The sequence below is a fragment of the Anarhichas minor genome, unplaced genomic scaffold, assembly GCF_050575085.1.
Source record: "Anarhichas minor isolate MPS153535 unplaced genomic scaffold, ASM5057508v1 ptg000033l, whole genome shotgun sequence".
NCBI classification, from domain to species: domain Eukaryota; kingdom Metazoa; phylum Chordata; class Actinopteri; order Perciformes; family Anarhichadidae; genus Anarhichas; species Anarhichas minor.
Genome location: NW_027466479.1, coordinates 14570497 through 14595545, shown reverse-complemented (window position 1 = coordinate 14595545; position 25049 = coordinate 14570497). Strand labels below are relative to the sequence as shown.

At 41.8% G+C, this 25049-nt stretch overlaps 4 protein-coding genes across 5 annotated transcripts; 3 read left to right on the top strand and 1 right to left on the bottom strand.

Annotated features, from left to right (window-relative positions):
• The first annotated feature begins 365 nt into the window (after positions 1 to 365).
• Positions 366 to 7923, top strand: LOC142965130 (catenin beta-1-like). 2 transcript variants are annotated; one of them, XM_076105892.1, is made up of 17 exons: positions 366 to 504; positions 1511 to 1560; positions 2141 to 2350; positions 2456 to 2706; positions 2841 to 3079; positions 3795 to 3996; positions 4115 to 4259; positions 4399 to 4502; positions 4717 to 4851; positions 4971 to 5174; positions 5304 to 5462; positions 5556 to 5675; positions 5809 to 5959; positions 6047 to 6168; positions 6302 to 6362; positions 6693 to 6888; positions 6981 to 7923. In XM_076105892.1, the coding sequence occupies exons 2-16, from the start codon at positions 1548 to 1550 to the stop codon at positions 6881 to 6883; spliced, it is 2307 nt and encodes a 768-aa protein (XP_075962007.1). In that variant the 5' UTR covers positions 366 to 504; positions 1511 to 1547; the 3' UTR covers positions 6884 to 6888; positions 6981 to 7923. The 2 variants fall into 2 exon arrangements, with proteins under 2 accessions (XP_075962007.1, XP_075962008.1); XM_076105893.1 differs by lacking the exon at positions 366 to 504 and adding an exon at positions 573 to 827.
• Positions 7924 to 9715: 1792 nt separating this feature from the next.
• LOC142965226 (uncharacterized) lies at positions 9716 to 10827 on the top strand. The gene is made up of 3 exons (XM_076106029.1): positions 9716 to 9871; positions 9975 to 10079; positions 10183 to 10827. Exons 1-3 carry the CDS (start codon positions 9716 to 9718, stop codon positions 10825 to 10827), a joined length of 906 nt encoding a protein of 301 aa, XP_075962144.1.
• A 1447-nt stretch (positions 10828 to 12274) lies between these two features.
• LOC142965225 (uncharacterized) lies at positions 12275 to 13386 on the bottom strand. The gene is made up of 3 exons (XM_076106027.1): positions 13231 to 13386; positions 13023 to 13127; positions 12275 to 12919 (listed from the first exon to the last, which is right to left on the bottom strand). Exons 1-3 carry the CDS (start codon positions 13384 to 13386, stop codon positions 12275 to 12277), a joined length of 906 nt encoding a protein of 301 aa, XP_075962142.1.
• Positions 13387 to 16618: 3232 nt separating this feature from the next.
• Positions 16619 to 17730, top strand: LOC142965224 (uncharacterized). The gene is made up of 3 exons (XM_076106026.1): positions 16619 to 16774; positions 16878 to 16982; positions 17086 to 17730. The coding sequence occupies exons 1-3, from the start codon at positions 16619 to 16621 to the stop codon at positions 17728 to 17730; spliced, it is 906 nt and encodes a 301-aa protein (XP_075962141.1).
• Positions 17731 to 25049: the final 7319 nt, after the last annotated feature.

Here is a 25049-nt window from a genome sequence, read left to right as displayed (position 1 = left end):
AAAATAAGTCCTTTGGTTTAACTGTTTGGTTTAACAGGGAAAATGTTTGTGTCTCTGAGTTAACTGCATGTTAATTAACTCCATCTTTCATATCACAGCAGCTCATGAATCACATTCCATTCCAATGAATGCTCCTCGCCCTCCCCTATCACACATCTTTCATTTACGAGATTCAAAATTGTAAAAACTGAAAAAGGCTGACTTCCTTTTACCATTACATGATATCAATATCTGCCAACAGCTGTAAAATATCAGTTTCTATGCTAAAACTTTTAGTTAAAATGGCGCTCTATTTTTCCGAGTGCGGCAGAATACTGTATTTTTTCGCCCCCTCGCCATCTTAACGTGCGATCGCACAGGCGGAAGCAACATATTCGGCGGAGCAACAGCGGGTGTGGTTCGGACTTCTACGGGTGGTTCACCTAGCAGCCCTTTTCCTATTTCCAGCCAAGAGAAAGGACAAAAATTCCCCAAAAAGAACCACGGAGGAGCCGCTTGACTCTGGTAAAGACACTATGTTTTCTACAGATATTATATAACGTATTCACCGCGCATCAATGTTTGCCTCACCAAAGAAAATCATCTTTGGCTAGGGAGGGGGCTCCGGTGGGGTTTTCTGATTTGGCTGGCAGCACAGCAGGTTTTGTACGGTGGCGCTTTGGATCTACTTTTCATACGTCCTGGTTAGCTAAGCTAATCAAACCAGAACTAAAAAAAATTGGAGGGTTCGCTTGAAAGTCACGATTTGTGTAATGAAGCGATAATTAACGACGATGACTTAGAATATCGGTTGCGTCTCGTGACAAGTCGGTACAATTTATGATTTTGTGAGTGAAGCCCTAAACTGTGTTTGTTTATGTTAGCTAGTTAGCTAACTAGCGGTTAGCTACGCGCATTAGCTTAGCGAGCTCTCAAGGTAAACTAGCCAACCTGTTAGCTATAGCATTGGTGGCCAATACACGCTAGCGCTCCTGTCTTGAATCATATGTCCTTTTTTAAATGTGTTTATTGGTTGGTGTAACCTGTACAGTTAGATGGGGTTTTAGTTTTGATTAGGTAGCTTGCTCCGCTCCCTACTGAGACACCCCACGAGAGGAGGAGTCATGGAAGTGATTGCGGGTAGTTTCTCTCGTTGGAAACCCAAGCTGCGAGGTCGGAACTTGGCCGTGGTAGTAGGGGGAGGGGGAGAAATATGCCTTTGATGTTCTTTGCCGCTGAATGGTGAATTGTGTTCGTGCTGGCCTGGAAATACCCACCACTTTGCTCTCTCGGCTGGAGGTGGAGGCTCGGCATTTCCCCTCCTTAGCTATACGTTAGCAAGACAAACAAGCGTCTGAATCACAGGGAGCTGGTACAGGTAACGCTAGCGCGGAAGACAGCGGATTTATTATTGATACCACGTAGGAGAAAACGCATAAACATTACGATTAGGTTTGGCTCTAGCAAACAAGAACTCAAGGTTGTGAGTTGTCTCGTTTTCCCACTGTGCACTTGTTTCCTTTTTACGCAGACATATCTGCTGTGCGGGCTGAGGGCAGGCAAGAACAATGGCTACCCAGTGTAAGTATGAAAAACTTTCACATAAAGTATTTCCATGTTGATGTGAACAGAGCCCGTTAACACTTTATTTTGTATGTACATAAGAATTTACACAAGAGCGTCTCTGTAGATAATTACATGAAATACCGTAAACCTTGTGGAAGTTGGAAAAATGGGAGCTAGGCGAGCACATGTCACAGTATCCCAAGAAATTTATATCGTGTTGAGTTGCATCTGAGCTTCTACTCTAAGATAAAACTTGGGAATTAAAAGAGGAATTCGATTTTTACATACTTTTAATTACGATCAGTACCTGAGGGCATCGGGCATGGAGGAGCTCAAGCTTTTTCTTTGCTTGTTGTTCCCTTTTTTTCCTGTTTGCCTCAACAGAAATAGTGTAAACTAACCTCCTTTAATTCATACAACTCCTAGTTGCAATAACTCAAGATTACAAATGTTAAATTACCTACAAAATTACTAAAACCTTTCACACTACTAAAAAAAGTATTTGAATAAAACAGGAAACTAAGTCAAAGTGAGGTAAAGATGACCCTTACTCAGTCATACCCTGTGTTTCACCTAATTTCTCCCTTTTGTGTAGCTGATCTGATGGAGTTGGACATGGCAATGGGAGACAGCAAGGCTGCAGTGAGCCAGTGGCAGCAGCAGTCCTACCTGGATTCAGGCATTCAGTCTGGAGTAACTACCACAGCACCATCTCTGAGTGGCAAGGGAAACCCTGATGCTGAGGAGGATGATCCATCTCTCTATGACTGGGAGTTCAACCCGCCCTTCACTCCTGAGCCTACAGGTATACGAGACACTGCATATATCATGATAGCTGCTACGGCATACATGGTATAAATCTATGATTGACATTGTCGTGATATTCATCGCCATCTCGCGTTGCTTTCAGACATGGAGGGCTATGCCATGACCCGGGCCCAGCGTGTGCGTGCTGCCATGTTCCCAGAGACCTTGGAGGAGGGCATCCAGATCCCACCTACCCAGCTGGATGCTGCCCACCCCACAGCAGTGCAGCGCCTGGCAGAGCCCTCTCAGATGCTGAAGCATGCTGTGGTCAACCTCATTAACTATCAAGATGATGCCGAGCTGGCCACTCGTGCCATCCCTGAGCTTACCAAACTGCTCAATGATGAGGACCAGGTATGTGTCCCAAGGAGTGAATCATCACATCTGAATCAGAATCAAGAATCAAAACACTCAAGGCGAAATGGTGCCTGCTGTGTTACATCCCGTTCTAAAACATGCACCCCTAACAATAATCCTCTCTGTCCTAGGTTGTCGTGAATAAAGCTGCTGTAATGGTGCATCAGTTGTCAAAGAAGGAGGCGTCGCGTCACGCCCTGATGCGCTCCCCGCAAATGGTTTCGGCCGTTGTTCGTGCCATGCAGAACACCGGTGATGTGGAGACGGCTCGCTGCTCTGCTGGCACCTTGCACAACCTTTCCCACCATCGTGAGGGGCTCCTTGCAATCTTCAAGTCCGGAGGCATTCCTGCCCTGGTCAAGATGCTCGGGTAAGAAACTGGAGGAGTTGTGGTGCTCTTCACAGCATATGTGCCTTATCAGTGTCCACACATCCAAATGGTCTATAACTAGCAACAGGAATGAAGGCTGAAAACAGTTTTTAAAAAACAAAACAATGTGCTCTGCTGCAACAGCTAAGAGCCGATCAATCATGATTAAGCACACAATGAGTCGAGTGCAAAAGAAGACAAACGGTGTTAAAGGTATAGCTTTCACTAAGCATTAGTCTGATTCACCAACATCAGCTCAACTAACTAGCAAGTAGACTAACAATGTGAAATCTAAGCTGACTCATCACTTTGCTTGGATGTGAGAAAATCACTGTCAAGTAGTGGCTACCCTCTAAAATAACTTGCTCAAAATCATCACCCACCAGCTACATTCTCAAAGAATACTCTCCAGCGTGACCCATTTGAAGCTGTTAAAATGTCCTCCGTTCTAACTTTTCTCTTTGTAATCCCCATGAAAGGCCAGCACATGCAGCCACAACACTGAGTTGGCTGGCAAGTTCCAACCTGTTGGATGTCACATGTGTGTGTTTGAATTTGCACCTGGGATCATATTACCACACTTCAAATGGAGGATGGATCAGTTGCTTGACAGTGGGTGGTAAAAGCCCGATTTGTAGAAGACCACAAAAAATGTTGTCCGTATGTTAATGTTTTTTTTTTTTTTTTTTTTTTTTTTTTTTTTTTTTTTTTTCAGCTCGCCGGTGGACAGTGTGTTGTTCTACGCCATCACCACGCTGCACAATCTGTTGTTGCACCAGGAAGGGGCAAAGATGGCGGTGCGCCTGGCTGGAGGACTCCAGAAGATGGTGGCCCTGTTGTCTAACACCAATGTCAAGTTTCTGGCAATCACTACTGACTGCCTGCAGATCCTTGCATATGGAAACCAGGAAAGCAAGGTATTGGAAGATAAACATAGTCGTTCATTCATTCTATTCGGGTTCAGATGCCCCTGACGTGTCTGCTGACTGACAGCGGTTTGTAGCACATCTAAACATAAACCTGTATGTGTTTTAGCTGATCATTCTGGCCAGCGGTGGTCCTCAGGCCCTGGTCAACATCATGAGGACCTTCACATATGAGAAACTGCTGTGGACCACAAGCAGAGTGCTTAAGGTGCTCTCTGTTTGCTCAAGCAACAAGCCTGCTATCGTAGAGGCTGGTATGTACAGAAAATGGAAACCATACAATGAAAGAGACATGAATGTCCTGGTCTACATTTTCTGATTGTGGTTTGCTACTATGGTGAAATTTTCCTGATGTAATTTGTTTGTTGTGCTTTGGCTTGTGTGTGTGTGTAGGAGGCATGCAGGCCTTGGGGCTTCACCTGACAGACCCAAGCCAGCGTCTGGTCCAGAACTGCCTCTGGACTCTGAGGAATCTTTCAGATGCTGCAACTAAACAGGTACAACACACTCTGTAGTCACAAATGCTAATGTACATTCAGTATGTATGTACAGAATGACAGGAGCCTCTAGTTGGACAGTTAGTCCACGCATAGAATTCCATTGAATATAAAGTATTAGATAAAACAAAATGCTAAATCATTTAGGATGTATTCATTCCTCACCCGTCATTTATTTTATTTTGTCCCGTCCAACCTGTCCTCTGCTCTCCAGGAGGGAATGGAGGGTCTTCTGGGAACCCTGGTCCAGCTGCTGGGCAGTGATGACATCAATGTAGTGACATGTGCTGCTGGCATCCTCTCCAACCTGACCTGCAACAACTATAGTAACAAACTCATGGTCTGCCAGGTGTGTATTATCCACACAACATTAGGCTGTAACTATGCATGTCTGTGGGGTGTAGACTGTTTATTCTTTGTCTTATTTTACTAACATGCATTCCACCGACTGATCCTATGACATGCTAGGTTGGAGGCATTGAGGCTCTGGTGCGAACCGTGCTTAGGGCCGGCGACAGAGAAGACATCACAGAGCCCGCCGTCTGTGCCCTGCGTCACCTGACCTCCCGCCACCAGGATGCTGAGATGGCCCAGAATGCTGTGCGCCTTCATTACGGCCTGCCTGTGGTGGTCAAACTACTGCACCCTCCGTCCCACTGGCCACTAATCAAGGTCACTAGCCATCTCACTTTCTCTGCACCTACACATTCTTTTAGATAAACATTTCATATCCTGACATCATTTATTGACATGATTTAATTCCAGCTAACTAATATAGATTTACCCCCCCCCCCTATCTAGGCTACAGTTGGTCTGATCCGCAACCTGGCTCTTTGCCCAGCCAACCACAGCGCTCTGCGGGAGCAGGGGGCCATCCCCCGACTGGTCCAACTGCTCGTCAGGGCTCACCAGGACACCCAGAGGCGCACCAGCATGGGAGGCAACCAGCAGCAGTTTGTGGTGTGTAACCAAGCCAACAACCCTTTAAGCTTTCTTTATTTGAACGTTTAGAGTTTTTACGTATTTGACTTCCGTCTCTCCCACTCCCAACAGGAGGGTGTGCGTATGGAGGAAATAGTGGAAGGCTGCACAGGAGCTCTGCACATCCTGGCCCGGGACGTCCACAACAGAATTGTCATCAGAGGGCTCAACACCATTCCACTCTTTGTCCAGGTGAAACAGTAACCCCAGTCTTACTACAGACAAATGCAAACATTTCTCTGATTTACTTTTCAGCTACATGCATGTCAACAACTCTCTTTTGCCTTTTATCAAACATCTAATCTTTCTCTCTGCTTGTCTGTAGTTGCTGTATTCTCCAGTGGAGAACATCCAGCGTGTGGCAGCAGGTGTTCTGTGTGAACTGGCTCAGGACAAGGAAGCTGCTGAGGCGATTGAAGCTGAAGGAGCCACCGCGCCCCTCACTGAGCTGCTGCACTCCCGTAACGAGGGCGTTGGTGAGTATACGTGCACACATTTTTGATTGTCTGTGTACTTGTGTGGACTACGTGTTAACTTGTGTGGCTCTGTGTTGCCTCCTGTAGCGACCTATGCTGCAGCTGTCCTGTTCCGCATGTCTGAGGACAAACCCCAGGACTACAAGAAACGTCTGTCAGTGGAGCTGACCAGCTCTTTGTTCAGAACTGAGCCCATGGCCTGGAACGAGGTACACGCAAATGTATAAACTCAACAATATCAGTATTTTATAGTAAACACTATATACATTTTGTAAGATCTCCACTCGCCTACACAAGCTGCCTTGTGTCAGACTTTACTCATGACTCTTTTGCCTTTTATAGACCGGAGACCTGGGACTGGATATGGGAACTCAGGGAGACCCCCTGGCTTACAGGCAGGATGGTAAGTGCCTGTATTATATTTAATGAAATCCCCTCTCGGTTTCTTGTTTCATCATCCTTTTGATATTGATTGAATAATGTTATTGTATTGAATGTTGTGTGAGTTGCAAAATTATTTCAGCATAGCAGCTTTATTCTCATTTCAACCCTCAACTTCATAAAAGTCCCAAATATTTCATGGAATATCAAACTTAATTATACCTCATCCTGCCTCTTGCCTCCGATATGTTGTTTAATGCCACCCAGCGATGACCGCTGATCACTAGGCATTTGTTTAGAATACAGCAACATGTATCCGTTTCACTAATTTAACGTTTTTTTGTCTTTCCAGATGGAGCCTACCGGGCCTACCCAGCAGCCTACGGCCAGGACTCTCTTTTGGACCCAATGATGGAAGGTGCTGACTACCATACTGACACTCTGCCCGACCTGGGCCACCACACTGATCCGTTGCCAGACCTTGGCCACTCCCAGGACCTGATGGACAGCAACCAGCTGGCCTGGTTTGACACAGACCTGTAGGATTGGTAAGACAGACGTCCAGAGAAAACGTAACTTGCAATATTTGATATAAACAGCAGCACACTAATTACAAACTGTGTCCTGTGCTCTTTTGCAGTTGAATTCGGATAGAACCTCCATTGTGATTGACCCGTATTGTCTGACGCAGCATTAGGATTGGCCTGGAGAGTGGTTGAAGGTAAAGAGAGGAATAAGAGGTCATGGAAAGTGCCACACAAGAAAAAAAAAGATGGTTTCCATTGGAATGTTAAAGCAAGTTGAAGTGGGAGGAAAAGAAGGGGTTAAAGTATCAGAGTGGAGTCACACAATGGAGCAGGTTACCTATATGGATGAGTGCACATGAGATGGTTCTTAAAAGTTTGAAACACATGTTTTAGCCTTGCCTGTATTCTTATCAGTTCTTTGTTTCTATTTTTCTTATTCTATTTTTTTATTTCTTTTTGTATTACTCATTCTCTGTTATGGTACTGACCCAGCTTGCCTTCGCACTAGCCATCTTCATTTTCTCTTCAATGCTAATCATTTGTAATTTTTTTCTCTTTTATTTTTAAACGTATATTACATGTAGTGTTAAGTTATAGTGATATTATACAATGTTCCTTTGGTTTTTGGCCGAATGTGTAGAACACTAATAATCAGTTGAAATGTACTCTGACTTAAAGTGTAACATTGTGTAGTTTTTTTTATAATCTCAAAAATGGAGAATTATGCATTCTTAATATGTGCTTGTTTAAGCATAAAATATGTCAGTGTCACAAATGTTCTAAAGAGGGAGATGGGAGAAATTGAGGGTGGGTTTGGGATAAATCTAGAGACAAGTGTTTTATATACAGTATCACTGGTAGGTTAACAACTATTTTGTATGCTATCATTGGATGTCTGATAGAAAAGTCTTTAACGCTATCATTGGTGGTCTAATAAAACCCAGTTTTATGTGCTATCAAGGGTAGCTAGGTTGATGAACCAGTTGTAGTCCTGCTGTGCTTATTTTGGAGACGAGGTTATGACACGGCTGATCAATAAAATGGCATTTTATTTCATATAGTCTGCCCTGTGTCTTCTGTCCTTCCATGTGGTGATGTGATTGTGTTTTTATGCTTTTACAAGTATGAAGGGGAAATTAATCTTGACATGCATTCAACCAATCAAAATTCAACTATTTCCTAGAACGCCAAGTTAAAATAGTTGCCACTCAACTTAAAGTCACTCTCTTCTCAATCAAATATTAGCAAAACAGACATAGTTCTCAATAAATGGAGGATTTCAGCAAAATGTTATAATACCAAAACATGTTGAGCAGCTTAGTGAGCTAAAAGAAGACGGCCTGAATTTCAAATAGGAAGTTCAATATGCCTAAAGGCAAACTCTGGATGCTAGTTAAGACGGTTGATTCATTATCGTTTCACCTCCAGTCAAAAGACATTTGTATATAGACTGTTCTGGTTGTGAAGTAAGGAAAACAGCAAATATGACTCAGACAAGCAGCCTGAAGGTACCTGATGTGTTTAAAGGATGGAGAGCACATTTTAAATCACCACCCAAAAGCTTTTCCAAACTCTGAAGGAGCTTTCACATTCGTTCAAGGTAAAATATCTGGTGGGCAACTACAATAATATACCCCAGACATTGTATGAGCTTGTGTGTGTTTGATATTTAGCAGACACTCTGATACAAGTGGAGATTAAATGAAATATTCAGATTGCTACAACTCTAGCCGGTAAGGAGCAAGAGTCACGGCTACACAGCTTCAACGATATTATCAGTGTTTGTATAAGAGTTGAGACGCGCTCAAGAAAAAGTTTGAAGTGGTTTATGAGAGCAACTCAAGGAGGAAAGGATGGAAGTTAATTTCATGCCATCGTGGAAGTTGTGACTTGACAGAGCGTCACTTATTGCAAGAGCAAGAAGAAGAGCTTTCTTTTGAGTGAAGGGATATTCTTTTTTCCCTCAAAATATTTTAATTTTTCAATTAAGAGTTCTCCGGTATGTTAGATATATATATATATATATATATATAAAACATAGTCTGTTTCAGTTACATGTCCATTACATGTCCCTAAAAAGGTTTAACACAAAAACATACAAAAAGGACCTTAAAGTGCAGATTCTCACGGCTTCTTTGGGAGGAATCCTTCATTGCGGGCCTTTATGCAGAGTGTGTATTCCATGTTAATGAAGTCTTTTCATGAGAGAACGAGGTCTGCCTTCTCAGGTAGGGTTGTGTGCATGATAATGGCTCTTGTCCAATGTGTCCCCCGGATGTTCAATAGTGTTGTGATTGTAACTGTATTTGATTCATATATCTACAGATTTAAATGACACATAGTGGGCCAACCTTCATACCAGCAGAATTCAATGAATTATAACAGCCTTAACTCCATGGATGTTCTGATGACTGCATGAAATAGGAATAGAGAAGAATATTTCTTGAACTATTTTCTCTCTTTACTCATGTAGTAATAAGTCATATTAGTTTGAATGTACTGAAATAATACTAAATAATTGTGTTACTATCAGTAAAGGAGGTGGAACTTATACGCAAATCAAATTCTTTAGATGATAGTTACATTGGCCTCCAAAAAAGTAGAAACTATACTTGCATAGTTGAAGACTTTTGGTCAGTGGTCCACTGGCCCCGCCCCAATATTTACACCTCGTTAAAGTAACAAACGGTCCCCATTAAGCTGCAGTGCACACCCTCTAATTTCTTATTGTCCCAAGAGGACTTATAACCAGACCTGACCACTTCAGGTCCACATGTGCTCTCCCTGAGGTTGTGATCACACTACTCTGTGTGTGGGACCTGACTCCTCTGATTCTTCAACAAACAAGATGCAGAAAAGTACTGAGAAGTCTGGAGCTCAGCTGCCTCTCTTTGTTCCAGCCAGCAGCTCTCAGGGAGATCTGTTCAGGAAGAGCACCACCTCCCTGGCCAAGATCGCTTTCGTCCTCCAAGGCGCTCCAGGCAAGATGCTCACTTTTAGTCAGGTAAGAAAGAGTCCAGACGTTTTACAATGAATGTTCAAGAATACTGTGGTATGAAACACAGATGGTCATTTCAAAAACTTAATTTCCACCTGATGTTTTTCAGCTGATGGACAGACTGACTTCATTAACATCATTACTCTATGAAGACAGAAAATCTGTTGAGAACAACATCAGAGTTTGTTTATCAACCCACAAATGTTTTGTCAAGGTAAGTTTTCATTCCCAAACTGTTGATATTTCAAATGAACATTTTGATTATTTTATTAAACAACTTAACTTCTGTCTCTATAACCCTGTTCTGTATATTTCAGATTCCACCGGTTCCTGATTTACTGGACAGTAAGAGAAACTACTGGAAACTGGACCCCAGTCAGATCACAGCAAAGATGGTGCGTCGTCACTTCAAAGGGATCCTGCAGCTCTTCCCTGAGTTGGCCTCCAAAGTGGAAACGGAGAACACGAGCAGACCATCAGAGCACTGCTCAGCTCTCCAATCTCCTGAACCTGCAGCCTGCAGAGATGTTCAGATCAAATGTGAGGTGAAGTTCAGCAGTCCTTTCTCCATTGAATCCCTCCTGAAGAGAGACAGTCCCTCTGCTCGGGCCTCCAGAGCTTCTCCTCTGTCCACTGTGCCGGTCAGAGTGGAGCAGCAGCCTCCGTCCACACACAGACTAGTTGGGACAAAGAGGAGCTTCAGATGGGACTCTGAGGAGCCTCTCCTCCTTCAAGCTTCAGCTGGAAGTTCCCCCATCTGCTCAACAGGGGGCAGCACACACCACGGACTCACTGCTACTGGAGCTGCTCAGCCCATCAACAGGATGAATGTGTGCACTCGGTCCTCATTCCCTGTCTACACAAGAGCCAGTGCTGCTCCTTATTTCACCAGCACACAAAGCCGTTACATCACTTACTCTGTACCCACATTTACCCATGATGCTCTCTGTTTCTGGCTGTAAAGTGTTTGGTACCTGACATACCGTGCTTTCTGCAGCACTGTGTTGTTTTATAAAATGTTTTGTAATAAAAAGTAAAAAAACAATTGAAGCTTTTTGTTGTTTTCAATAAGATCAGTAATATTAGTCATCAAGAGGATTAGTCCTTGTTAACAGCACACATTTTGATTTGTCATAGTGGAAAAGCACAGTATATTAAGTGCTCCAGTAAGTTGTGACAGTGAGTCAGTGAGTGCACAGTCAACTGAAACATCTCTATTATCATTTTCACCTGTGCTTTACCTACTGTGGCATGTCAGACTGTTGCCAATAAGTGTCAATCACGAAGGTCCTAAAACATAAATTAAATAATATTTTGACAGACTTGGGGTTTCTGTTCTGAAATGACACACATCTCCTTTCTTCACCGCAACCTGTGACTGTTTGCAAAAAAGAAACCGATCACACGCTGTTTTATGTAAAACTTTTATCTGTTAAGTATCCATTATAGTAGTCAGATACCTAACCTGTAGTTGGGTAAAATGTCCAATATTTCCCTCTGAGATGGAGTACATGTATGAAGTAGTTCAAAATGTAGCTCAAGTAAAGAACAAATACCTCCAAATTGTTTTCAAGCCCTGTATTTGAGTGCATGAATCACACAACACAATGTCATACTGTTTACATGTTTACTGTGTGTCTGGTCACCACACTGAATAACACAGTGGAGCTCAGATGAGGTGAAAATCACTCAAATGTTGCCATAAGCTTTCAATTTAAAAGCAGCATTGTTCTTGTCGGAATCACCCACATTCCAGTGTTTTTCACCTTCTTACAGTTGATGTGTCTGATGGTAATTTCTTTGTGGAGGGACAAACTGGTTTTGCATCCACTAAATATGTATTAAGTTTCCTTAAAAACAAAAAGTTAACTGGAATGTATAGTGCAAACATTTCCACTTTGGCATTCTGTTCAGTCTGAAATGCTTGCTTTGGCCTTTGATGTGTACAGTTTTGGACACAAATAAAGGCATATAAAAACACTTGCTATAGTGTTCTTTTGAGTTGTATTAAATGTGCCCATTTTTTTTGTTTTAACTGATTCAGCCTTTAAAATTGTGCAAGTGACCAGTGATTAAAAACCTGCTGCCAAGTGTTTCTAATAACAGGAAAGGTATCGTCTCATCTGTCTAACAGCTTCACTGCAATATTTACCTTTCCATCTAGAATTCATAATGTTTTTTTACACCCGTTGAAGACAATGAACATTTTTATTTGTGATTGCATTTTATTGTTGTTTTCCTTGGTAGTGAATGATTCATTTGCCTCTCTTAGTGTTTTAATTAAGCTTCGGTTTGTTTGCATGCTACATTGCACACCAACTGGGGGAAAAACAACACATTTTTTTTTTTTTTTTTACATTTTATTTTAAAAAGTGCTGCAGAAAGCTGGTACGTCAGGTACCAAACACTTTACAGCCAGAAACAGAGAGCATCATGGGTAAATGTGGGTACAGAGTAAGTGATGTAACGGCTTTGTGTGCTGGTGAAATAAGGAGCAGCACTGGCTCTTGTGTAGACAGGGAATGAGGACCGAGTGCACACATTCATCCTGTTGATGGGCTGAGCAGCTCCAGTAGCAGTGAGTCCGTGGTGTGTGCTGCCCCCTGTTGAGCAGATGGGGGAACTTCCAGCTGAAGCTTGAAGGAGGAGAGGCTCCTCAGAGTCCCATCTGAAGCTCCTCTTTGTCCCAACTAGTCTGTGTGTGGACGGAGGCTGCTGCTCCACTCTGACCGGCACAGTGGACAGAGGAGAAGCTCTGGAGGCCCGAGCAGAGGGACTGTCTCTCTTCAGGAGGGATTCAATGGAGAAAGGACTGCTGAACTTCACCTCACATTTGATCTGAACATCTCTGCAGGCTGCAGGGTCAGGAGATTGGAGAGCTGAGCAGTGCTCTGATGGTCTGCTCGTGTTCTCCGTTTCCACTTTGGAGGCCAACTCAGGGAAGAGCTGCAGGATCCCTTTGAAGTGACGACGCACCATCTTTGCTGTGATCTGACTGGGGTCCAGTTTCCAGTAGTTTCTCTTACTGTCCAGTAAATCAGGAACCGGTGGAATCTGAAATATACAGAACAGGGTTATAGAGACAGAAGTTAAGTTGTTTAATAAAATAATCAAAATGTTAATTTGAAATATCAACAGTTTGGGAATGAAAACTTACCTTGACAAAACATTTGTGGGTTGATAAACAAACTCTGATGTTGTTCTCAACAGATTTTCTGTCTTCATAGAGTAATGATGTTAATGATGTCAGTCTGTCCATCAGCTGAAAAACATCAGGTGGAAATTAAGTTTTTGAAATGACCATCTGTGTTTCATACCACAGTATTCTTGAACATTCATTGTAAAACGTCTGGACTCTTTCTTACCTGACTAAAAGTGAGCATCTTGCCTGGAGCGCCTTGGAGGACGACAGCGATCTTGGCCAGGGAGGTGGTGCTCTTCCTGAACAGATCTCCCTGAGAGCTGCTGGCTGGAACAAAGAGAGGCAGCTGAGCTCCAGACTTCTCAGTACTTTTCGGCATCTTGTTTGTTGGAGAATCAGAGGAGTCAGGTCCCACACACAGAGTAGTGTGATCACAACCTCAGGGAGAGCACATGTGGACCTGAAGTGGTCAGGTCTGGTTATAAGTGCTGTTAGGACAATAAGAAATTAGGGGGTGTGCACTGCAGCTTAATGGGGACCTTTTGATAAGTAGATGAGCCGTTACTGCTGGAGGTGGAGCCAGTGATCACAAAAAAAAGTATATTTCTTTACGTTCATCAGCATGTACTTTGTTCACAATATGAATTACTCACTAAAAAAAATGAAATAAATAACACAAAGTTAATATAAGTTTATCATATAATCTATTTAGAATAAGTCATAAATTGTCTTGCAGTTTCTTCAAACAGAAAACATTTAACTGGTGTAAAAAGGTGTAATTTACTGATAGTCAAACCAGCGTCACATCAAGGTGCTGATCTGTTTTTGATTCAGTCCATCACAGAGTCCCGGTCAGTCAGGGCTGTGCTCATCTCGAGGAGGTTGTTGCCGGTCAACTTGTTGTGAAAAAGGTCTCACTCCCATTCGCTCATTCTATAACGTATACATATACTTTCCCCCCCCTCTGTATTTGATGATGTTTCACTTCCTAGTTTGGACCAATAGGCTTGCTCAATGATAGGTAACCCCCGTCCCACTCTTCTGATTAGTGTAACACAGTAAAGGTGTGCAAGCTAACGCGGACAATGACCCTGATGAAGACCTTTGTTGGTCCTTTTAAATACATTTTGCCATGTACAATAAAGGCATTTTAACTTTGCACAAACCTCACAGTGTGCATTGGATAATTATTTTAAAGGAGACACTATTCCACCCATGCATTGAGCCCTTCACAATATTAATCAAGCACAGTAACCCCGAAGCATCCAAAGAGCACCTGTATATGATTACGAGAAAGGCCCATCAGCGCTTCTGCTGCATTGTCTTCTCCATGCAGGTAGATTTTAAAGTAGATTTTTAAAGATTTAATGCACTCCAAGAATTTGCAGAGAAAACACAGATATTCCAAACTCGTGACAGTTTTTGATTAAGCTGGGGGTCCGATGAAGTTTAGACTGTAGGTGCTGGTTTTGGTCATTCTTTATTGGCTTCTTACACAGTCTAATATTGCTATTTTTACTAAACAAAAAACCCACTACAATCATCAAAAGCTTTAATCCATAGACTAAGCTTTTTGTTTATCAAGCAACATTTTGTCTTTCTCTAATGTTGTGTACCAAGATGATTGAAAGAACACACATTTAGTGGATTAAACTACTGTCCCCCTTCACAAATAAGTATTGCTCTCACAGACAACGGCTGTAATAAGTACCGGAATGTAACAGTTTCAATGGCTGAATACATGAAACATGATGGTTGTGAGTGGGATGGAAGTCTTTGGTGCACATTCCAGTGGTTTGCACCTCATCTGTGCTTCATTGACATTCAGTTTGACTGACCGAACAACAACTGGAGTTTTTCCACTAACACACAGTCAACACATTTTAAAGTACACAGTGTGAGTTTTCAGTTTCAAGATAACAATGCAATCCGTTAATTTTTTTCCATGGCAATCATACACAGAATAGATTTAAAAGTAATTGTTTACTGAGTTTATATTAGACATACACTATATTTGCCAACATAAAATGATGATCTGTATTGATTAAAAAAAACACTGACTTTATTGCGCTAAAATACAGTTTACTAGAAGAATAAATGACTCTTAAAACAAACTGAATAATCAGAATCAAGCTGTGAAGTAAATATAGCATCTCTTCTATTTATATACACTGGTCCCCTGGGGGCCACACTGTAGCCATTCTCATCCGTCACCACTCATATGCTTCATATTCCGTAAACACTTTCTTTACATCTCATTTGATGGTGTGGGCCTCGCCTGTGAACTGTAATCTGGGTCAGTCAATGTCTATTATCATTCCTGAAGTCATGGTTACATTTTCATTCATCTGACAACTGTCCTGAGTAAAATCTGGACTCTGGTCGAGGTTCAGCAATGTAATCCAGACCCCAGCGCAGCTGAGTAACACAGTTTCAATCAAAGACAAGTGAAATCAGCTTGTCTTGTAATTGGTCAATATGGAAACTTGCAGACTCAGCCCTCCGCCAGAGCCCACCTCTAAACCTGTTTTTAGACCTTTCAGCTCAGCTAATGTGTTGATGCATCTGAATGGGGATCACTGATGTAAATGACCTGTGTCATTATGTTGGACAAAGGGAAATAGGTTGACTTTGAAGCAGTGATGAGGGATGTGCAAACTGCTGGAATGTGATTGCATTGCTCATTGGAATGTCGGTGTCACTCAGCTGTGTGTTGTGGACTATCGGCCTTTGAGAGGCTGAACAAATGCACCTTCATGTTGTCTCTTATAGCGATTTAAGACCAAATGTGAGATGGAACCTTGTAGTTTCTAGTTTATTTTCTAATTACTGATGTTAAGAAGGCCACAGCATCGCAGATATGGAACAACACACACCTGCAGATAGTTGACAATCAATCAGCTAAACTTTGCCTGTTGCTCCACTGAAAACATCAATGTGAGTGCTGCACATGTTACCAAAAACATTTGTGAGAGTTCACTTTTAAGATTATTCAAACGTTAACTACTACAATACCATCTAAAGCTGAGAAGTTATCAATGTTAATCATTTTAAATGTGTTTTTAGAATTTGTTTAGATATTGTCTTTAAAAGTTGACAATACTGTATATTTGGAGTAGTTTTACTGATTGTTCCTTAAATTCCTCACTGCTTTGGACAAAATGTATTAATATATAAAATGTATATTTTAGTATATGATCTCCTAATAGATACATGTTTCAAATAGTGTGTATGCAATGTTAGACTTATATTACCGTATTTGAAGTTTAGATATAAAGTCAGACAATTTAACTGCTAATGAGCAAAGAGGCAGCTCAGGCTGTCAGAACATCCACTTACATGCTGATGGCCTTTTGGAAATTGATGTTACCGTGATTACTGGCTCCACCTCCAGCAGTAACGGCTCATCTTATCAAAAGGTCTTCCATAACCTGCAGTGCACAGCCTTTTAATGTCTTATCGTTGAAGACAAACATTATGTCCTGTGTTTTTTGATTATCAGGGCTTCTATCCAGACCTGACCACTTCAGGTCCACATGTGCTCTCCCTGAGGTTGTGATCACACTACTCTGTGTGTGGGACCTGACTCCTCTGATTCTCCAACAAACAAGATGCAGAAAAGTACTGAGAAGTCTGGAGCTCAGCTGCCTCTCTTTGTTCCAGCCAGCAGCTCTCAGGGAGATCTGTTCAGGAAGAGCACCACCTCCCTGGCCAAGATCGCTGTCGTCCTCCAAGGCGCTCCAGGCAAGATGCTCACTTTTAGTCAGGTAAGAAAGAGTCCAGACGTTTTACAATGAATGTTCAAGAATACTGTGGTATGAAACACAGATGGTCATTTCAAAAACTTAATTTCCACCTGATGTTTTTCAGCTGATGGACAGACTGACTTCATTAACATCATTACTCTATGAAGACAGAACATCTGTTGAGAACAACATCAGAGTTTGTTTATCAACCCACAAATGTTTTGTCAAGGTAAGTTTTCATTCCCAAACTGTTGATATTTCAAATGAACATTTTGATTATTTTATTAAACAACTTAACTTCTGTCTCTATAACCCTGTTCTGTATATTTCAGATTCCACCGGTTCCTGATTTACTGGACAGTAAGAGAAACTACTGGAAACTGGACCCCAGTCAGATCACAGCAAAGATGGTGCGTCGTCACTTCAAAGGGATCCTGCAGCTCTTCCCTGAGTTGGCCTCCAAAGTGGAAACGGAGAACACGAGCAGACCATCAGAGCACTGCTCAGCTCTCCAATCTCCTGAACCTGCAGCCTGCAGAGATGTTCAGATCAAATGTGAGGTGAAGTTCAGCAGTCCTTTCTCCATTGAATCCCTCCTGAAGAGAGACAGTCCCTCTGCTCGGGCCTCCAGAGCTTCTCCTCTGTCCACTGTGCCGGTCAGAGTGGAGCAGCAGCCTCCGTCCACACACAGACTAGTTGGGACAAAGAGGAGCTTCAGATGGGACTCTGAGGAACCTCTCCTCCTTCAAGCTTCAGCTGGAAGTTCCCCCATCTGCTCAACAGGGGGCAGCACACACCACGGACTCACTGCTACTGGAGCTGCTCAGCCCATCAACAGGATGAATGTGTGCACTCGGTCCTCATTCCCTGTCTACACAAGAGCCAGTGCTGCTCCTTATTTCACCAGCACACAAAGCCGTTACATCACTTACTCTGTACCCACATTTACCCATGATGCTCTCTGTTTCCATATGTAAAACTAATCTTCCTATTTCTGAGTTGCACTTTTTATGTTATACATTTTTGAGTGGGCTGTACACTCAAAAACACAGACTTTGAAATCACACAAGGCCCATGAATGGTCTCATGTGTGTTTCTTTGTGTCGTATGTTTCTTTTATTGTGGCTGTATTTTGTTGGTAGAACAAGCTGAAGCTCTACTTGATAAGCTTTGTGTATTATGGCTTCTGGGGTATTTTGTACTTTTTTTTGTTTCTTACATTGTCTCTTTGGGTTTTTGACGTTATCTGACCAAATGAGGGCAGCATAGTATTCTAAAGTTTATCTTGAAATACAATAATGTCAACACACACACGCTTGTATCAAACGGATGATTAAAGTTTTTTTTCTCCTGCATCCTGGTGAGCATATTATTAGGTTATTTAAAATTATACTTATGTAGTCCTCCTAAACTCAACTAAAAGTCTGTCAGGCCATGTTTAAGGTGTTAAGAGACTACAACACCTAATGCATGCCACTATACTAAAAACTACAAACTATGCAAATTGGTGAAGTTGTTTAATTTGAACTTCAAACCCCGATTCCTGCGGCTGCAGCATAGGGCTGCAGTCTCTATTTAATCCTTGACATTATACTGAGTTGACTGACCACTGTGACAAGGTTGAGGTGAGCAAATATGTAATGAATGAAAGCTGTTTGCTTTTCTATTTGCAGGGCATCTGCGCTGCAATGCACATCATCTGAACCATAACCTACTTAGTCCGTCTGAACTTCTTTTACAATTCACATTGAGAATTCCTGCATATATTTTTTCAAGATGATAGACGGCGCCAACTCTCCACCATTTTGAATCTCGTCGCCACAACACATTGGTGGTAAAAAGGCCGTAACTCATATGGTGCGTTTCCAAATTTGAAATGCTAAGTGTCTCCGTGTTCGACTTATGAAGCAAATAACTCAAAAGATCTTCGGTCAAGTTTAGATGTTCATTTTTATTCATTTCATCTCCCTACTTGTCGGACCATATCAAGGTCAAGAATGTCGAGCAGATAACATCAGAGCCTGTGATTCTTGCAGTCCAGGTCCATCATGAGGGGGGGGGGGGGGGGGCTTGGCTTGGAAGAGGAGTTGGGTGAGCTCAGCATTTGGTGTTGTGTGCCCACAACATAGTTCCCCCCTGTGGGATTACTGGTGGACGACCTAGATTGCAACGCAACCTTCCTGCCCTCTGTCCCCCCCCCGCCTCCCTCCGCTGACTGGTCAACAGAGATTACTCTCAGGGAGTAGAGTCTGGCAGTCAGACGGAGCGGCTGAGCATGTGATTGATGAGCGACACACTGAGGGACAGGAGATGAAAAAACACTTTTTTCCTTTTCTTCGCTGCTTCTTATATTCCTCTGCTATATTCCTCATGCTTTTGTGTCATTCACACATTGCTATTAATCCTCCAGGGAAGCCTCATAGGGATATTTTATTAAGTCCTATTCTAGTGTGAAAGGGGCTTAGCCAGGCCCCGAAACTGCTTCATTTTGAATGAAACAAGTCCCAGATTTAACATAGAAGTTTTGAGAAAATGATACCAGGAGCCGACAATATTTCCATTACTCGCACAATCAGAGACACTGGAGCTTGTCTGGCTGTCCACTGTTGAGGATTAATGTCAGTCGCTGCTTTGTGTTTACTGACTGAGTAAACTGGTTCAAGAACATTAATCCCCTAAATGCTGCATTGTGCAGTTGATCTCTCTGTATTTTCCATACAGGCCATTATCGCTCTGGATGTCTCAGATTTCCGGACCTCACGAGGGTCTCTGTATGTCTGTTTTTAAATCCTTGACCCAAAGTTTAACCTCAACTGCTGTTAGATGTTAGACCTCATCCCTGAACCAAAATATGCCTCTCCACTCCTTTCAAATAAGAATTGACCATATTGTGTACTGGCCTATTGCATGAGCGTGTGTGTGTGTGTGTGTGTGTGGAGGTTTCAGACTAATCTCTAGACAGTCCTTCTGCTTGTTTACATGTAGACCGGGAGACACCATAGGGACCTGCTTCACCGAGGACAAATGCACGAATATTAGCTCTCAAACTTCCATTTCCTCCCATTTGACAGTGGAGTCTCTAGAGTAATGAAAAAAAAAACATTGTCATTAATACTGAATGTCTCGTGCTTTGTACTATTGTAGAAATACTTAATAAAAATAAAATTGAATTTATGTAATACATAGTTGCCTGATGAATACCGGAGTAAAATAATATTTTCCTCTGAAATGTGGAGTAGAAGTGTAAATTAACACATAGTTAAAATATATTAAGAAGTACCTCAAATTTTTTCGCCATGAGAAATACAAATACCATAACATATGTTCAATGTAAAACCAGGCATCACTGAAATACCATACAGTGGCTGGCTGCCTATAGGAGTAAACTTTTGTGTTGTTTTTTTGTTAAGTACAGCAGATAATACAATCTCATTGTACTCCGTATACTCATGCCGTAACGTCCTGAGTATGTACTGGAGGTGTCCTGAAGGTGTAGTAGGCTACTCTGACGTCAGAGGATAAACAAGGACCAGTCGACATCCGTTCACACCAAACAACAATCGGAGCAGTCACGTCGCGCTCGTCTTCCTCGTCCCGGTCCCGCCCTGCACCGCCCACACCAGCTGCTGTCATCCCGAAACTACCGTGTCATCGTTACCGCCTGTCCGTTCAGCCTGCGGGGCCGTGCGGCATTCACGAACCGTGCATAAAAACGACATGTCAAACATGCAAGACTTTTGCGGATGACGCTGTTTTGGTTGTGGCTGTTGTTTTATTTTGAAAGTTGCACGAAGCTACTTTATCCATTCCATGAATAAAAATAAACATTTCATTGTGTTAAATGCATATGATTTTAAACAGAATCATGTAACAGTAGGCTATATATGTTTTTATGTTTAGTATTACAATCTCTATTCCCTTCATTGTCCATTATATCTGGCCCATCAACATTACATTCTTCCATCAGAAACGTCCTTTTTCCGATAGTTGAATTTAGCCTAAATACTTTTACTTATAAGAAATACAACAGTAAAAAGCCTTTTAAGGATTTACCACTGAGGTCAACAGATGCTCTCAGTGCCACAACATTAATGTTGTCCTGCGTGACCTAACAACACTTTTCATGTCATGTGCTTCTGAATCACACGTTCCTGTTACAGGGCTGTTGCATCACTTTTGTTGTCATGCGTGGTTGAATATATAGAGGAGGGCCACACAAAGACCCTGGCATGGGTGTGTGTATTGAATAACGCAGGGAACATCCCATACCAATTCCCCACCGGGGATCAATAGTATTTCTCATTCTGATTCTGTTAAAGGTTAGGAGCGAGCAGATGTCAATAAACAGCGCATATTAGTATTTTATTAAATGAAAAAGATGTACAGGATTCAGCAGTAGTCAGTGAAATTGATTAACTTTGACCTTTGCACGCCTCATAATCTGTCCATCGTTTATTATGCCTTTGCAATGATAATATAATATATTATAGTATGACACTCCCACGGCTCATGTCTGACATTAAGCAGTCGTACTTTTAATGCTTTAAATACATTGACTTTCAATGATTAGAATGCTGGGTTTTGACTTATAATGGAGTATTTTAACAGTGTTGTTTAGTTCCTTTTTCTTTTGTGAAACATTTGAATAATTCCTTCACCACTGTCCTTTTCCTACCTCATACATTTTCACAGAAGCAGTATTTACAACAGTCCCTGAAGGCAACATTGCACACAATGAATAGGCCCTTGTGGTGTTTACTTTGTACATGCTCTGTAAAGTGCAAGGGAGTTGATCTAAAGTTCAGTTGAATTCTTTTTTAAAATCTTTATACAGGGATTCATTAAGAGTCTTTAAAACCCAATTATACTTTCTACAAGATGTAGTCTTTTATCTTCATATAACATAGAATTAGATTTATCAAAATAAAAAAGAGCAGATTCATCACTAGTCTCCTTTAAATATGCCAATCATAATTTACAACCCTATTCACTTTATAGTATGTTTTACAAGTTGTATCAACAGTACTGAGACATGTTTAACCCTCAGGTGGCTGGCAGTGATCTTTGATTTATAACAGTGATTGTAGGATTATATTATCTGCTTTTGAAGACGGTATTGTTTGCTTATCCTCACTATAAGATTAATAGTAAATAATTAACAGCTAGGCTATCTGGGTCACCAACGAATTACCTATTAACTATTATGAACAACACAGACAGTGAAGTAGGCAATGCAATATCACAGAGCTCCCACCTTTCCCCAAAACAAACCGTCAAACTTTGAAATGCAGTTTTCACTCTTTCGACCAGTGCAGCATGGTTTAGCCTGTACTGAGTTAATCAACTGTTAGTCTTCATTGACCGTGACTGAATCTGTAACTTTGAGGACACGCGGTCAGTCAAAACATCCTTCACACACACACACATTCAGTCTTGCAACATTCTCACCAGCCCTACCTGCCCTATATCGCCCCGCAGATATCCTTTCGAGAAGTAGTTACACATTTTAGGAAATATGTTATTTTGTTTCAAAGTGTTTAAGTCCATAAGCCCTGTTTATTCCCACTGTGTGTGACTCATTGCCCCTCCCTCTTTGACAATTCATATTTCTATCAATGACCCCTCATCCACAACACACCACCATTCCTTATATCTCTTCCATCGAACTTCCCCTCAGCCCTACCTCATCAGTCCAAACAGCCGTGTCCACTGATCATATGCAAACCCTGTTGTTCCACAATTCATCAACTCATTGTCCTGTGTGGAGGACGAGTAAAAACACAGTCCTCACTGCGACACAGCAGGGGCTCACAGTTTCCCCTCATATATCACAGGACACAGACCCCTTTAATATGTCACAGGAGGAGGCACGTGATTACGCTTTTGCTTTCACTTTTAGGCTCAAATGATTCCGATCAACTTGATAGGAACCGAATCAAGCTGTAGGTTGAATACAAACACGAGTTCGTGTATCTGTAGATACATTTTAATCTAGCACGGTGCAGTCTTAGTCCCACCAGCCAATATCCTGTCATCCTGACCTCACATATTTTCCTCAGGAATCAAAACAGAGGCTCGTTAGGTGCAGCTTCCACTTTAGTGAGCGGTCCAGCTTTCTTTATCCGTGCAGGCCGACCAGCTGCTGCTGGAATCTGTTGCTCTTGCCTAATGGAAATGCAGAAAAATAACTTTGAAAGTAGTCTGGATTTCTACATGCATGGGGAAATAGACAATACGAAAGGTATTTTAGGGTCACAGGCACAATGAAACAACACAATCAATCTGTTGACGGTGTAACCAAATTCAATTTTCATCTATAGGGGATTCCTGGGTAGCACCAATGCCAAGTCAGTGCACAACTACAGTAGAGTATTTACACATGGCACCAACTGAGAGTGCTGCTCTGTCTTTGTTTGAGTAATCAGTACTGTGCCGTGGCATGTTTTCTGTGTCTAAAATTGGTGCTGGTGATAAAGATATTAGAGCTATGGACAGTGACGGTGGCCATGGGAGGATTAGGTTAGCTCACTGTTTGTTTATCTTCTCTTCCTATGCAACACAGAATGCGCTCAGTCAGATGCATGCTGGTCATTCATACAACCACCATCCCCTTTTGTACTGCATAGCAGGATGATGACTACTCCCCTTCATCCTCATGATTTCCTGGATTTTGGAGAAGCAGGCAAATATCAGATTGTCACTTGACTGCATTGTAGATAAATATGTGCACATAAACAGTTAGACATTGTGAATACAACAATGAACACCATTTAATTAATGACCAGTCTTGTGCCATTGCTTCTTTTCCTTTTTTTTTTTTAGAACAGGCAGAAGGTTGTTCATGTCTTTTGAACGGTAATAATTACAGACTTGTTTGTCTCTCTGCTTTGAGAATGTGTCAGCTGACTGTCCCTCTGGTAATGTGATCAAACTGTCAAAACAACAAGTCTGATTTTATTTCTTTGTCATGGTTTACATGTTTTCCAAGATTATACTTCCTGCATTAGAAGAAAGTAGATATTTAGTGAAAGACCTAATGAGAGCGTTCATATTTTGTTAGTTTCACCTTTTCCCCCCACGAGCTCACAGACCAAACAGACAATGTTAGTAAGGCTTTACTGTTTAATGGCGACCGTTACACATCAGTAACCACAGCCTGGTTCGTCACTCAGTAACAACCTTATCAACATCAAGAGACAACGGGATAGTCTTATCATAGCAGTTAGCCCCGTTATAAAGATAATCAATAGTCAATATAGGCCAGGCTGGGGAAACCGTCCTATCAGAACCGTACAGGAGGTGACACCACCACTGCTATGTAAAATCACTTTACAGCCTAATAAAACTCAACAGGGTTTGTTTGTCTGGTGGCCTATTATATGGTGCAATAATTACATGCCTGGGTGCTGGCTGTAAAAAGATCTCTTTCTAAGATAGAAAACCACAAAATACCACAACATGCAGCTGTGGTTTACAGTAATTACTACTTTTTAGTTACGTTTGTTCAGCTAAGCATGAATAAATTAGATGTGATAGAACATGTGATGTACATTTGAATCATTTTCTTTAGTTTATAAAGAAAATGTTTTGGGACACATGCTTCTTCACTCTATCGCCGAAGGTTAGATGAGAAGTTTAGTACCGGCTGTTAAATGTGAGGCTGAGGACTTTTGTTTCTTGTACATCTTAAATAACTTAGATACGACGTGTTAATAATGAGCTTCAAATATGCTGGTTGGTGGATTCTGTTACTTTAAGAGAGAGCCATGCTATCTGTTTCCCCCTGTTTACAGAAATAATGCTACGCTAAGCTAACCGGCTTGTTAAACATACAGACATGAGAGTGGTGGCATGGCGAACAAGAACACACAAACTGCATGTAATGATTTATCTGGACTCCACAGGTAGCTTTGGAAAGTTGATCTTTTCAACTTCTACGTTAACTTTACAAAAGGTCGGTAAAGATTTACCACTGAGGTCAGTGAGGTCGCCTTGCTTCTCACTGAAAATGCAACGTGCACACCTTTCTGCATTGATCACATATTCTCATCACCTTACCAACCATTTACTACGTGACCTACCAAGACATTTCATGTCATGTGTGTCTGAATCATACGCGCCTGTTACAAGCCTGTTGCATCACTGTGGGTGTCACGGCTGGTTTAATCTAGAGGAGGGCCACACAAAGACTCTGTGATGGGCGTGTGTGTTGAATAAAGGTGAGGAGCAAACAGATGTCAGGAAACAGCCCATAATAGTATGTTATTAAATGTAAATACTTTTGCTGTACAGGATT

What these genes read in the sequence shown, in the direction of transcription:
- LOC142965224 (XM_076106026.1), top strand. Translation starts at nt 16,619, where the DNA reads ATGCAGAAAAGTACTGAGAAGTCTGGAGCTCAGCTGCCTCTCTTTGTT. An exon ending in AGATGCTCACTTTTAGTCAG is followed by an intron (nt 16,775 to 16,877) that starts GTAAGAAAGAGT and finishes GATGTTTTTCAG; the next exon opens with CTGATGGACAGACTGACTTC. An exon ending in CCCACAAATGTTTTGTCAAG is followed by an intron (nt 16,983 to 17,085) that starts GTAAGTTTTCAT and finishes TGTATATTTCAG; the next exon opens with ATTCCACCGGTTCCTGATTT.
- LOC142965226 (XM_076106029.1), top strand. Translation starts at nt 9,716, where the DNA reads ATGCAGAAAAGTACTGAGAAGTCTGGAGCTCAGCTGCCTCTCTTTGTT. An exon ending in AGATGCTCACTTTTAGTCAG is followed by an intron (nt 9,872 to 9,974) that starts GTAAGAAAGAGT and finishes GATGTTTTTCAG; the next exon opens with CTGATGGACAGACTGACTTC. An exon ending in CCCACAAATGTTTTGTCAAG is followed by an intron (nt 10,080 to 10,182) that starts GTAAGTTTTCAT and finishes TGTATATTTCAG; the next exon opens with ATTCCACCGGTTCCTGATTT.
- LOC142965225 (XM_076106027.1), bottom strand. Translation starts at nt 13,386, where the DNA reads ATGCCGAAAAGTACTGAGAAGTCTGGAGCTCAGCTGCCTCTCTTTGTT. An exon ending in AGATGCTCACTTTTAGTCAG is followed by an intron (nt 13,128 to 13,230) that starts GTAAGAAAGAGT and finishes GATGTTTTTCAG; the next exon opens with CTGATGGACAGACTGACATC. An exon ending in CCCACAAATGTTTTGTCAAG is followed by an intron (nt 12,920 to 13,022) that starts GTAAGTTTTCAT and finishes TGTATATTTCAG; the next exon opens with ATTCCACCGGTTCCTGATTT.
- LOC142965130 (XM_076105892.1), top strand. An exon ending in GCCCTGGTCAAGATGCTCGG is followed by an intron (nt 3,080 to 3,794) that starts GTAAGAAACTGG and finishes TTTTTTTTTCAG; the next exon opens with CTCGCCGGTGGACAGTGTGT. An exon ending in ACAAACTCATGGTCTGCCAG is followed by an intron (nt 4,852 to 4,970) that starts GTGTGTATTATC and finishes ATGACATGCTAG; the next exon opens with GTTGGAGGCATTGAGGCTCT.